This window comes from Tripterygium wilfordii, chromosome 15 (genome assembly GCF_013401445.1).
Source record: "Tripterygium wilfordii isolate XIE 37 chromosome 15, ASM1340144v1, whole genome shotgun sequence".
Classification (NCBI taxonomy): domain Eukaryota; kingdom Viridiplantae; phylum Streptophyta; class Magnoliopsida; order Celastrales; family Celastraceae; genus Tripterygium; species Tripterygium wilfordii.
The window spans coordinates 4,447,087-4,460,843 of NC_052246.1; the positions used below are offsets into that span (position 1 = coordinate 4,447,087).

At 36.5% G+C, this 13,757-nt stretch overlaps 3 protein-coding genes across 5 annotated transcripts; 1 reads left to right on the forward strand and 2 right to left on the reverse strand.

The window, feature by feature from the left end:
• LOC120017212 lies at nucleotides 1-5,065 on the reverse strand. 3 transcript variants are annotated; one of them, XM_038870360.1, is made up of 5 exons: nucleotides 4,932-4,979; nucleotides 1,987-4,833; nucleotides 1,299-1,533; nucleotides 1,122-1,177; nucleotides 1-294 (listed from the first exon to the last, which is right to left on the reverse strand). In XM_038870360.1, the coding sequence occupies exons 2-5, from the start codon at nucleotides 2,053-2,055 to the stop codon at nucleotides 124-126; spliced, it is 531 nt and encodes a 176-aa protein (XP_038726288.1). In that variant the 5' UTR covers nucleotides 2,056-4,833; nucleotides 4,932-4,979; the 3' UTR covers nucleotides 1-123. The 3 variants fall into 3 exon arrangements, with proteins under 3 accessions (XP_038726288.1, XP_038726286.1, XP_038726287.1); XM_038870358.1 differs by lacking the exon at nucleotides 1,987-4,833 and having other exon boundaries at nucleotides 4,932-5,065; XM_038870359.1 differs by lacking the exon at nucleotides 4,932-4,979 and having other exon boundaries at nucleotides 1,987-4,915.
• Nucleotides 5,066-6,884: 1,819 nt separating this feature from the next.
• On the forward strand, nucleotides 6,885-8,990 carry LOC119979909 (cation/calcium exchanger 1-like). Its single transcript, XM_038822531.1, has one exon. It carries the CDS (start codon nucleotides 6,996-6,998, stop codon nucleotides 8,763-8,765), a length of 1,770 nt encoding a protein of 589 aa, XP_038678459.1. The 5' UTR covers nucleotides 6,885-6,995; the 3' UTR covers nucleotides 8,766-8,990.
• A 1,425-nt stretch (nucleotides 8,991-10,415) lies between these two features.
• On the reverse strand, nucleotides 10,416-12,833 carry LOC120015873 (cation/calcium exchanger 2-like). The gene has a single exon (XM_038868364.1). The coding sequence runs from the start codon at nucleotides 12,396-12,398 to the stop codon at nucleotides 10,677-10,679; it is 1,722 nt and encodes a 573-aa protein (XP_038724292.1). The 5' UTR covers nucleotides 12,399-12,833; the 3' UTR covers nucleotides 10,416-10,676.
• Nucleotides 12,834-13,757: the final 924 nt, after the last annotated feature.

Genomic DNA, 13,757 nt, shown 5'->3' on the forward strand with positions numbered 1-13,757 from the left:
TCACCATCAATTGACCTTATTTCATTCCTACTCAGAACTCAAAATCTTCAATGAAGGTACATGTATGAGTTCATATAAAATGAAGGTACGTGTGTGGGTTCATATACAATCTCTAGTTGTTCTCTACAAGAATGAATTGATGAACAAAATCAGTCTGGGAAGATTCTCAAGGCCAAACGTGAAAATTCCGCCAACAATAAACATCAAAATGAAAGCTAACAAAATCTTAGCAATATACATACAACTGACTCCGCTTCTTCCAACCACCTTCATCTGAACTGGGCCGCCAGAACTCTGCCAAAGCAAGAAAAATAAGCTATAATCAGCTAAGCACATTAAAACATTTGCAGATCAAATGTTGGCAGGAAGATAAATTAACAACAATATAGGAAAGCTACAAAGTAATGAAGTATTACTACATTGCCATAACAAGACTTCCTCGTTTAGTCTTTCAACTATATTTAGACTGTAAATATGATATCTATAAGAACCAGACCAGACTGTGTTTCTACAGCCTAATCATCCCAGCGCTACATTTTATATACTCCCATAAAGAGAGAGGAAATGTGGAGAAGCATAAAAGTTAAAGAGTTGACAAAAATTTAACCAATCCAATATCATGTCCATAAAAAGATTCCCACTGTAGTGCCTTTTTTTTTACCACTCAGCTGCTATAAATGGCTATACACAACGTCCATGAGGCACTTACTGGAGTTGCACCAGATCATGAAGGCTATTCTAGAGGGCAATCACAATCACTTTTCCAACTAAACTATTCCCAACTTATCACTACCCTCATGCGATTTTAAAGAGTAACTTATCCAAACGCATTGTACTGCAGTTTTGAGAATCGTAAGAGTTACTATAAGCTTTTTCACCAATATGCAGATTATATCATTAATAAATGCAATGATATACCATAATGAAAGAATAGATATTACCAAATCCTTATTCAATCACTAGTGTCTTATTCATGTCCGTATTTATCCCACATGAAAATCCCTTATTCTTTTCCAATTTTTCCAATTGTCACACAAACCACTTCAAGATTTTCAACCTTCCATGAACCATCAATAGTCCCAAATTAATATTATTAGAGAAGAGAATGAAGAAACTCATACCGCTACAGTCGACATGAATTTTGGAATTAAATGAACTCCTTCCGCCTTTCTAACACCTATTTCAAGAGAACATGCGTTAACAAAATTCAAAATCATACTGACTTCACATTTAAACAACTAACGAGCACCCCACAAGCTCAGTTCAAAGATAACACTAAACTAATCAAATTCCAATACCTCCATAATCTGCATCAATTACTGTTTGTAGCTTCCACTCATTTCCGAAATTTATAAGAACTGCATCAGGGCCAAAACTTATGGGTTCTTCTCCATTCCTGACCGCTTCAATATGCAATGCAAGTGGCATCCCAATATCCAACCTCCTGTTTATCAAAGATACCGCAAACCCTGCCTTTGTTCCCACCGCAAAGCGACTGATCTTGCCCGAACTTTTGCATGTAACCTCCAAAAACTATTTCAACATTGCATATTAATTATACAATTCCATGATTTCATAGTAAGAGAAACAATTTGGGGAAAAATAAAAGAATTGGACAACCACTTAACAGAACCACTTCTCCTACTTAATGTAATTATGAAATTTGGCCCAATTGTTAGCATCCCATGATGACGAAACGGCTACATGCACTCATTGAGATAGAACTTTAACAATAAAAAGAATTAATTCCACTAACTTAAATTATTTTTAAATATTTTCTTGATCTTACCTTATTAATTAGCTTATATTCCTCCAAAATAGTGCTCTAAAGACATGAAATTTTTAGGAAACAACAGAACCATCAAGCAGGACCGCATGAGAAGACGTCAACAAAGACTTGCAAATGTGTAAATAAAGCATACAAAGACATACATATATATATGTGTGTGTGTGTGTGCCTATATCAAGAAGGAGAGAGATAGTTACAGGAGAAGGATCTGGATAATTGATTTCAGAGGGCTCTTCAGGCACGGACACCAGAGAAAACCTCTCCATGGTTATGCTCTTCTGGTTCTAGACATCATGTCGTGGTAAACTGCCTAAATGGCTGATGAGTCTGGTAAATGGTAGGGGCTGACTTCTTTGGAACAATGAGCCAAAAGAATATCCAAGGCTCAATAGATATAATTTCTATGGGAGACATGATGGCCCAGATATTCAAAATATAATCATTTGTCAGTCATGTAACTCTTGTTACTCATGTACTAATCTTAAACTGAACATAGTTAACTTCAAGGACCCTTTGAATTTTCTAGAGGATAAAAAATTAAAATTCCACCCCCCTCCCCCCCAAAAAAATGATGTCTATTAAAATCAACAATCCTTCTGCTCAAAATTAAATGAGTCTGATCATGAACAACTAAATCAATCAGCCCAAAATCAATTCATAATATTTCAAAGATCTTACATTAAACAAGGCATGATAATATGTTCAAGGAATCAATCTCTGTTGCTTAATGCACGTGATGATAAATACATCAACAAATGAGATTTCAATACATACGTACAAGAATTGCAGAATGTGAAGCAGTTAATATATTTATGAAGAGGCCATAATTGCCCTATAAAGGAAAGGATAATTTAAAGTTTCAATACCCATAATTCGTTCAAGAAATGAATCTCTGTTGCTTATGCACGCTGAAGATAAATACATCAACAAATGAGATTTCAATACATATGTACAATGAATTGCAGAATGTGAAGCAGTTAATATCATTATGATGAGGCTATAATTGCCTTATGAAGGAAAGGATAATTTAAAAGTTTCAATATCAATAAATTAGTTAAAAATCATTTTTTTGAAAGTAAATAAAAGTACTAATTGCACCAAATGTAAATTTTCCTATAAAAATGTACCAAACTCAACGGAACTCAAAACAAAACAAAACAAAATATCACAAGAAGCTCTTCCTTCCACATCTCAAACATACCAAAAGAAACCCAAGAAAGCCGAGAGGAAATGTCAACAGACAGAATAAATGAAATACTTTCTAGGGTAAGGTCCCAACAAGACTCTCTCTTATCACGAATTGAAGACATGATGGAGATCACAAGAAGCTCTTCATGCCACATCTCAAACATACCAAAAGAAACCCAAGAAAGCCTAGAGGATATGTCAACAAACAGAATAAAGGAAATACTTTCTAGGGTAAGGTCCCAACAAGACTCTCTCTTATCACGAATTGAAGACAGGATGGCGATGCCTCTACCATTCGAAATCAAGCATACACCTGAAGGTTGTGAAATCACACTCAACTATCCCAATTTCAGCAAACAGGATTTTCAGGTCGAAAATAAGAATGGAATTCTTCAAGTCATTGGCAATAATAGCCAAGAGAAGGAAGAGAACAAAGACGGTACTTCTATCATGAAAAGTATGATTAACAACAAATTTATTGGAATTTCCCCTGGCCACGGAAATGCTAGGATCACTGAAGAGAATGGTTCAGTGAAAATATTCTTTCCTAAGAGGGCATAGATTATCTAAGATAATGTTCAGGGATTAGGAAATCATGCTTTAGATGCGTAGAATTTGTCATCTAGCAACTGATAATTGTTATCGAATAAGTAAATAAAACCTATGAGCTACAGTTGATTTAGTGCTCTACTCTCAATATCCAAATCAATAATAATTAGCCCGTTTGAAAATATGTTTTTGTTTTTTCACTTGGACGGTATTCTGCAATATACATACAAGTTATGATAATGTTAGGATCACAAACAAACCAAAAATGAAGCTGAGGTCACAACCTGAGTACAACACAACTATCATGAATCATGATATGCAACTCCCTATAATATGTATGGAGCCAACAAGCTAACAGAAGTTATAATTTCCTTCAGGCTACCTACAAGGTGAGGGGCCTAGTAATTGCATGATGCGTTTGGGATAGGGGACCACACTTGCCCAAACGAAAAGCCAGGGCAAAGCCTCAGACACCCTTGACATAAAAAACAAGAATCCTAATGAGAGCACGCACAACAGGAAATGATAGTCGAGAAACATTCATATGGTAATTTAGATTACCAATAACATCTCAAGGATCAAAGGAAGAAAATCATCACAAGAGAGCCGGAAAAAATGGCTTTTAACTGCGATAGCTGCATAGAATACGTAACAAAAAACCAAACGTATGCCAGAGTGGTAAATGATGCACCCAAAGAATAACTACACACAATCTCCTCTTCAAATTCCGAATATGAAATTTCTTCAGGATCATATATCCCTAAGCAACTACACCATGGTTAACAAAAATCTTACACTTCCATACAGGTGGATATACGGATATACCTAACCAGGTAACCATGCCTTCATGCATGATTGTAAGTCAAATACTGCAAATTCACGAAACAAATTATTGCTAATATAGAATCCATAGCCTCCAAAAACTATTGCTAGACTGAATATTAATTATTGAATTCAACCTATTTCACGGTAAGAGAAACAATTTAGGGAAAAAGCAAAGCTTTGAAGTTTGAAAAATCACATAACCACATCACTTCTCCTACAGTCCTACTTAATGTAATTATGTAAAATTTTTAAATTTGGCCAACTGTAGGCATCCCAGGAAAATTAAATGGCTTCATGTACTCATTGAGATAGACTTTAATCAATATATATAACTATATAAATAACAACAAAACGCATTAACTCGTACTACTTCGCGTAATTTTCAATATTTTCTTAATTTTACGAGATGATTTGTCTTATATTCCTCCGAAAATTTCTCAAAGGACACAGCAAAACCATCGAAAGGGATCGCATGATATAACCTACAACAAAAACGCGCAAGTGTGCAAGTGACACATACAGAGACTGAAAGGCATACACGCTATCTATACATTAGCGAGAAATAGATAGAGGTAGTTACAGGAGGAAAATCTGGATGATTGACTTTCAAAGGTTCTTCCGCCATGGACGGAAGGGAGAAGCAGCTGCTCTGTTGGTGCTCTGGCTCTGATCCTCCGGACATGATATCGTACCACCAAACCGCCTAAATGGGCTAATGGGCTTTAAGTTTGTGAACCCAAGTTAGTTAGGTCTTTAAAAAAATGAACCCATAGCTTATATAAGCCCAATCAACATAATTTCGAGGGGAGATTAAGGCCCACTTAAGATTTATATCCTTTTATTAGCACAATTGTTAAGGAATTGATAATTGAGCCACTATTTGGTTGGTGGATATATAATCAAACCTTTTTTTTTGATAATCAAAGCTAATCATCACATGATAAGGTTTAATAAATCAATCTTTGAAATTTGCACATGCTAATTATAAATAACAATGAAATTTTTCTACACAAATGTACAGGGATAATGAGTTTTAATATGCAAAACACTACTGTACCCTTATTAGTTGAACCGTTGAACTAAAACAATAGAAAATATTATTTTTATTCTTTAAAACGAAAAAGGGTAATATGAAAATTATACTATTAAAATTATTATACTCATACTCACTCTTAATTTCATAGCACCACCCCTCACACTCACCTCGAACTCATGTCACATTCACACTCATTCAATTATGAACCAAATGTCCCGTTAGAGTTTGTGTACAACATTTTAGATGAAGCTTTCCTTACAATGTATGAGTGCTTGTCCTTCTTTTCCAAATATCCATACCAGAAGGGAAAAAAAACAACTTGTGGTTCAATGTTTAGAGAGAAACCTTGCTCACTCTATAAGGTATGTAGGAGCAGTGAAAATGACTTATTTTGATGTAAACTTGCACTAACACAAGTTTGGTTTGGAAACCTTTAGGTGCCTACCTCTCTTGTAGCCATCAACAAAGCAATTATAACATAAATCTTGAACTTGAATGTTCATCTTTATCAATTGGCTTCACATATGCACCTTCCTAGATTATCCTATTGAACTTGAATGTTCATCTTTATCAATTGGCTTCACATATGCACCTTCCTAGATTATCCTATTGAACTTGAATGTTCATCTTTATCAATTGGCTTCACATATGCACCTTCCCAGATTATCCTATTAGTTCCTCGAACCGTCCGGGTAATTAACACTCATTACATCATAATGTAACCTTTCAAAACTTTAATCAATGTTCAGTATAATGAAATGATTAGGGTTTCAACATGTTCATTAACTTTTTGAAATGTTACCATGTTCCCTCCTTTTCTCTGTTGTCTCAACTTTTGTTTCATCAAAGGTAAGAAGTTGTCTTGTGCCAGGAAGCTTCCTAGGATGTAGTTATTAGAGGTACAGACAATTATGCATATTGTGAAAAACACACACCAGAAATGAAGGTCACCTTAGCTATGGGAGCAAAAGACATTGTTAAAAACCTCAAAAACCCCTTTTCAGTATATTTAAACAAGAAAATTAGTGCTAAATACTACTTCTCCAAAACAAAAATGATTATGCAATACCATATTCATGAACAAGTAAGAGTGGATGGGGCTTAAACTATAGTAGATTAGGCGCCTAATCGTGTATTGATGTTCGAAATGTGACTTAGAGAAGGTAATTATGCAGTCATTTATCTAATATTAAAAGGGTAATCCAAATTAATCAACAAGGGATAGTCGTGTTCGTTGGGGATGAATCTTTTTTAGTTGTGAACCCAAATTAAATTTGCCTCAGTAGTACCCTACAACTCATCAAAATATGCCTAGAGAAAGGTACACAATTACCTTATTATCTAAACAGTGAAAAAAAAAGAGTAATAATAAAGGGCAACTATACTCCATGGGATAGGGCTCACCAGGACAGGCATTGGAGTTGCGTAGCCGAATTCATGTATACGCCCATCTGACATCTCTATCTGTTGAAATACAGAACATGCACTCTATCTAGCCAAAAAAGAAAAGAAAATGATTTTTCATTCCCTCAAACTTTTGTGCTTTGGATTTTTCAAATATGTATATTTACTCTTCAAGACTTCAACACTTCCTTTAATCCACTTCAGATGGGAAATTTCAATGTAATATCTCAACCAAAGAAACTCTCTCTATTACTCAACATAGGCTTCCTTTGCCTCCTCTCTTTCTATCTCACAACCTCTAATTTTCTTGACAAAAAATCCCAAGAACCAAACACCATATCTTCTTTAGTTCTCAAAGAACTGAATACCAGCTCAGATGGGTGTACTGGATTCCATGACTACACTGATTATAAGCTCAAGTGCTTGTATGTCAAGACCCATATTGGATGCAGAACAAAAGGGTACATAAACTATTTGTTTATCTTTTATTGCACTTGTGGGAAATCCCCAATTCTTGGTCACTCTCTACTTCTTCTATGGCTTATTGTTTTATTCTATTTGTTGGGTAACACAGCTGCAAACTACTTTTGTGATTCCTTAGAGGGTTTGTCCAAAATTTTGAAGCTATCACCAACAATAGCAGGAGTAACTCTGCTTTCACTAGGAAATGGTGCTTCTGATGTGTTTGCTAGTATTGTTTCCTTCACTAGTTCAAGTAGGGGAGAAGTTGGGCTAAATAGTGTTCTGGGTGGAGCATTTTTTGTGTCTAGTGTAGTTGTAGGGGTTATATGTATACTAATTAGTCCTCAAAATGTTTCAGTTGATAAGCCAAGTTTCATTAGGGATGTGATTTTCCTCATCTTCTCACTTGCTTCTCTTCTTCTGATAATCTTCATTGGCAAAATCAACTTCTGGGGTTCAATCTGTTTTCTCTCAATTTACTTCCTCTATGTCTGTGTTGTTTCAAGCATGTATATTTTCTCTAGAAATGAAAGGAAAATGCATTCTCCTTTAGTAGGTGATTCGGAGGAGATTGGTATACCCTTGTTGGGTTATGTTGATGATGAAAAACCCATTTCAGTAAGTGAAGCAAGTGCCAATCTTGATCATGAAAATCAAAAACAAGGTCAGATTTTTCTCAATCTTGATTCATCTTCATGTGGGTTTTTCCTCAAATTCTTGCAAGCTTTGGAGCTCCCTCTATACTTGCCAAGAAGGTTGACTATTCCTGTTATTTCTGAGGAGAGATGGTCGAAACCATATGCTGTAATTTCAGTGACATTGGCACCAATTTTCTTGGCAGCAATTTGCAATTCACAAGGAGAGAACAAGTTTGGTTCGAGGACTAGTCTTGTGAGCTACTTTACAGCAGGATTGATTGGGATGGTTCTGGGTAATTTGGCATGTGTGACGACAAAGAAGTCAAGCCCACCAAGTAAGTGCTTGCTCCTTTGGCTTGCAAGTGGGTTTGTGATGAGCATAACTTGGACATACGTCATTGCAGAAGAATTGGTCTCTTTATTGGTCTCACTTGGTTACATACTTGGTATTAGTCCTTCAGTTTTAGGACTCACCGTCCTTGCTTGGGGCAACTCCTTAAATGATTTGATAACCAATGTAGCCATGGCAGTGAATGGTGGGCCTAATGGTGCCCAAGTTGCCATATCAGGATGCTATGCTGGGCCCATGTTTAACACACTAATGGGTATTGGTATTTCACTTGTTTTCTCATCTTGGACCAAGTATCCAGCCTGTTATGAAATCCCCATAGACCCTTCTCTCTATGAGACTCTAGGGTTTCTCATAGGAGGATTACTTTGGGCACTTGTGGTTTTGCCTAGAAAAAACATGAGGCTTGAGAGAGTTCTTGGGAGTGGACTCTTGGCCATCTACTTGTGCTTTTTGTTTCTTAGAGTGGCCAAAGCTGTTGGTCTATTGAGACTTGATGATGTGTCCTTTGTAAAGAAAGGGTAATGCATGGTGGAACTTTTGTACTTTTGTGCTAGATCATACTACATTATTGGATATTGTATGGACATGTAGTACCATAATTAGAGTGTCTTTTTTTATATTTTGTTTGCTTATTAGAAGTGGACAAAGTCTTTGATGGCGAGGTTACAAACTCACAATCCATCATTCTCAAGTTAATTTGTCAAACCCACAAAGCAACTAATGAATGCATGTGTGGTTTTTGATTGAGGAAACTATTTTGTTTAATTCATATTAAACAGAGATTTAAAGGAGGGGAAAAAAAACAAAATTGAAGTAATTAATTCCCTAATTGTCTTTTGGTTGCTTGTACTAAGTCAAAATTAGTGCATATTTCCAAACAAAGTCAGAGACAATGATTTCATTTTGTGCACATACGATTAACTTTTTTTTTGTTTGAAATTCACACCTCATTAACAACCAATTATATTATTCGTTTTGGGTTATCCAGGTTTCCGTGAATACATCGAACCCGCATGACTTTATTTCTCAGAAACTTAACAAATGGGTTAAACCTAACTCACCAAACTAGGGAAAAGGCTTAAGTGATTGTAAATAAGTGAACTCGTCATTATAAAGAATGAATAATTCCTACTCCATCTTTTCGATGTGAGATAACATTTTTCTTTTCTTTTTTTCTTTTATGTGTACACATGATTGTCTTGTTTGAGGCTCTGAGCCTGAATATTATTTAAAATTAACAGAATATTTAATCCTGAGAACATTTATTATTTACATAAACAGCATTCAGGTGTAATAATATTACTAATATTTTAGTTAATAACATATATTCCTTTATCCACTTGCCCATAAACTTTGGAGGGTTCCTCCAACTTGAAAGGCAGTGCATGCACCACGTGCAGTACTGTTTGATTTGATGTGGAAAACCTAGGCTTCGTTTGATAATATTCGGTCTCACCCACTTCATACCCAATGGATCCAGTAAAAAGGGTCCATTTCTCAGCCCAACTTGACATGTACCATCGTCATCTAAATGACACAATCGGGTGTCATTTTCGCCCCACATGACCCGGATGTATCACCTTTATTTTGGCTTCTTAATGCTACAATATTTTCATCACAACCATATCTTGTGGCCACACAGTGGGTTTTGACCTAATTTTATCTTATTGTCGGATAGTCAAATGACGAACTTGTATGGTGTCGATTTCCCGGTTTAAAAAATATACCCATCTCCGTGTGTGTAAATTGTCTAGTTTGTGTAGTTTTCAGTAACATCAATGTCGTTCAAAGCAACACTGACAAGAATATTAGGTGCCCAATTAGATGCTCAAAATTGAAGAAGAAAAGAAAGGGACCTTTCATTGTTCTCACCTTTGATGAGCCCTTTTCATTCTCAATTATTTCATCACTGGCTTCATCTGCAACTATTGGACAGACAGGTAGTTGGACCATCTGTGTCTGCTGAATATAAATAATCTGCTGCATCACCATCACATCCTTTCATATGACCTTATTGGTTGTGCTCATGGTGGTGCAAGTGGAAGCTATAACCCCATCAAACTTTGTCCAAATACTCATAACTGGTTCAAAGTATAAGCATATCATGAATTGGTTGTCTTATATGATTGAAGACCTCTACTGCCTTCCCCACATAAACCTCTACTGCCATAATTCATCCAAATCAGAGAGCAAAATAATGCATCTATATGCCATATTTGAATCTGAAAATAGCTTTACACAAGTTCATATATAGAGCAGGTTACACAGAAAGGAAGGAAATGTACATCTTTCATTTACAAAGTAGTTCTAGTATTATGTGCTGCAATTAGGATTACAAGAGAAACTTAGTTGCTATACAGGAAACGTGTCGGTAATCCGGTGTATCTTCCATATCCAGTTACACTGAACACCCTGTTAAGTTAGTGTGAGCTACTAACTGGTTGAACTTTGAATCAGCCTGAAAGAAACAGAAATCATATATACAGCCAAAAGCCCTCCACCCAGTACCCCATCAAGCCTCATGCCTCTCATTGGCAAAACCACAAGTGTCCAAAGCAGGCTAACCACCAAAAACCCCATAGTCTCCAACAGATAGGTTTCACTAGGGATTAAAATGTATGAAGGGTACCGATGCCAGGATGAGCTGACTAGAGACATGCCCAACCCAAACAGTATGTTGAAGATGGGACCAGCGTAACAGCCTGCGATAGCAACCTGAACCCCTTCTGGTCCATCGTTCATAGCCATTGTCGAATTGGTTACCAAGTCCCCGAGTGAGTTGCCCCAAGCAAGGATCGTCAGGCCGAGTATAGAAGGGCTGATTCCAAATATGTACCCAAGTGAAACTAACAAGGCCACCAACTCCTGAGCTGTAATGTAACTCCAAACCACACTCATTAGGAATCCCCCAACAAGCCAAACGAATAAGCACTGCTCTGGTGGACTTGACTTCTCAGTGTAAAAATGAGCAAGAACCCCAAATGTTATCCCAAACAGAAACCCAATTCCGTAAACCACCAGGCTTGTACAAGAGGCAGCAACATTTTCATGTTTGAGGTTCCAAAGGACTGACAGGAAAATCGGTGCCAATGTAACAGCAGTAACTGCAATTGGCTTAGACCATTTCTTTTCACAGACAACAGGAATTGTCAATCTCCTTGGTAAGTCAAGAGGCATTTCAAGGATATAAAGAAGCATGCGACAAGATGCTGATGTTCTCGTATGAAAGCAGCAATTCCTTGCTTCTAATCTATTATCACCGTCTAGAGTTGTCTCCTCTACAAAATTAAGGTCTTGTTTCTCCATGGCACTTAAAATTGGTACACTTAAATCGCTACTAAAACTTGAATTAGCATCCAGTTCCATGACCCTTCCGCCATTTATCCAAGGGACATGAGAGATGCACACGACAATCACATAAACGATATACATCGAGGTAAAACCCAGAGCACCCAAAAGATTTACTCGACCGAGGGTTAAGATGATAATCAAGGATGCAAGAACTAAAAGGAGGAATGAGACATCTCTAATCAAGTCACACTTGTTGACTTGAACCCTTCTTTTGTGCACCATAAAGCTTATGATTCCAACCACAGCACAAGTTACAAAAGAAGTACCCCCTAAGACAGAATTAAGCCCAATATCCAATGTACCGCTATCCATCAAAGAAGCTAGACTGGCAAAAACATCTGGGGAACCATTCCCAAGAGCAAGCAGAGTAATTCCAGCAATAGTGGGAGACAATTTCAATAGTCTTGATAAGTTTTGAAGTAAAGAACAAAAGTATTCAGATGCCGTGCTCCCTAATAGATAGAACAAAACTAGAAGCCAGAGGAAAAAGACAGAGAGACCTAAAGGGGGAAATCTTCCAAAATTGCAGTAAAAAATGCGAAGATAATCAATATAACCTTGAGAGACACATGGTTCATTTGATTTTAGGCGAAGGCACTTGGCTTTGTAGCCATCAAGACCGTGTATGCTGGAACACTGTTGCTGACGGCCTTCATTGAAGGGATGGGAACTACTCAGAACAACAAACCCTGAACCAGAAGAGCTCAACTGTACAATCAAAAACACACACGCCACCAAAAGGAATGATACATTCAAGAAAATCATACACCTCTTGTCTTCATATACGGAAACCCCAAAACCCATCAAAGATCTTCAATCAAACTCTCTTCCAGAGACTTAAAAATCTAACGAAATCATCATGAACTCCACCAAACTCTATTTCATAACCTAAATCACAAACTGGGTCCTCCAGAACATATGGAACAGAACCCCAAAATAAGATTGAAGCAGAGGATGCAAAAGGGGGGGAACTTACCTTTGTTTAACGATTAAGGCAAGAAAAGTTTCAACAATGCAGGAAAAGGTTGTTGTCTTTACACTCTACAGATAAAATATATTCTAATCAAATGGAGCTAGATGGCTAAGGAGTAACGATTACACCTGTCTCCTAATTGCACCATGACACACCTCGGCTCGGAGGAAAAATGGGATCTTTCTTTCTTGGCATCAGTCATCATATCATGCCATGGAATCAAAGACTTTATGGTGTACGTGGAGGATGAAGACATGCCGACCTGCCGGGAAAGTTGGGCATCATTCATCAACACGTGCAACTCTCTTAATGGTTGAAGTAAACAGTGGCTTTTGATTGGGATCTCTTATTTTCTTTTAATTTTCCTTGAAATTTATAAACTTTTTATTGGGCATGGGATGATGATTGATATGGCAAATTGGTTGCGTGCGTTTCTCTTCATTATTTTCGGCTAAAGAAGAAAGACAAAGAATGGGGTTTACTTAAGTGATTATTTAATTAAATTCTCTGTTAAAGTCTTCAGTTTTTTTGCCCCTCTCTATACCTTTTCCTCACCAATCTGATTTAAGATAATCAAAGCATCAAATGATGCCAACATTTCTAGAAGACAGTAAAGAATAATATATCTTTTTTCAAGTCATGACGTCCCATCTATTAATTAATTTGGGAGGGTTTTCAATTCAATTCCATGTCTTTTTATTCATTGGGACCTTCAGAGTAATTTTGAAAAGCAGATACCATCAAAATATTAATTAATAATCACAAATTTAAATTGCTTGGAGAACTCTTTTTTTGAGTTTCTCATGATTTTTTTTGACAAAAACACCTTGATTAAGACATTAATTGTCTCTTCTTTTCTTTTCTTTTTGTAAAACTCGTGAAAACAAAACTTTTTCACACCCCTCAAGTCAAAAAGTATTGAAAACGCCCCAAAACACATACCACTTAAAGGATCATTGACTATTATAGGGCAACTCCAACATAGCAACGAAAGGAGTATGTATACTATTTAACTACCAAGATTCAAAATTTTGCTCTCCAACAATGTAGGCAAAGGAGTATTCATGTTTGGGAACTCGAAAAGAGTTCCTAAAATTTGGGAACCCAAAATGAGTTACTAAAATTTGATGGGAAATGTAAGACTTTTATAGGTAAGATTTTGGAGGGAGTTAGTATTTGTAGGACACTTT

What these genes read in the sequence shown, in the direction of transcription:
- LOC120017212 (XM_038870358.1), bottom strand. Translation starts at nt 5,033, where the DNA reads ATGTCCGGAGGATCAGAGCCAGAGCACCAACAGAGCAGCTGCTTCTCC. An exon ending in ATCATCCAGATTTTCCTCCT is followed by an intron (nt 1,534 to 4,931) that starts GTAACTACCTCT and finishes ATGTTGAAATAG; the next exon opens with TTTTTGGAGGTTACATGCAA. An exon ending in AATTCATGTCGACTGTAGCG is followed by an intron (nt 295 to 1,121) that starts GTATGAGTTTCT and finishes TTGCTTTGGCAG; the next exon opens with AGTTCTGGCGGCCCAGTTCA.
- LOC120015873 (XM_038868364.1), bottom strand. Translation starts at nt 12,398, where the DNA reads ATGGGTTTTGGGGTTTCCGTATATGAAGACAAGAGGTGTATGATTTTC.
- LOC119979909 (XM_038822531.1), top strand. Translation starts at nt 6,996, where the DNA reads ATGGGAAATTTCAATGTAATATCTCAACCAAAGAAACTCTCTCTATTA.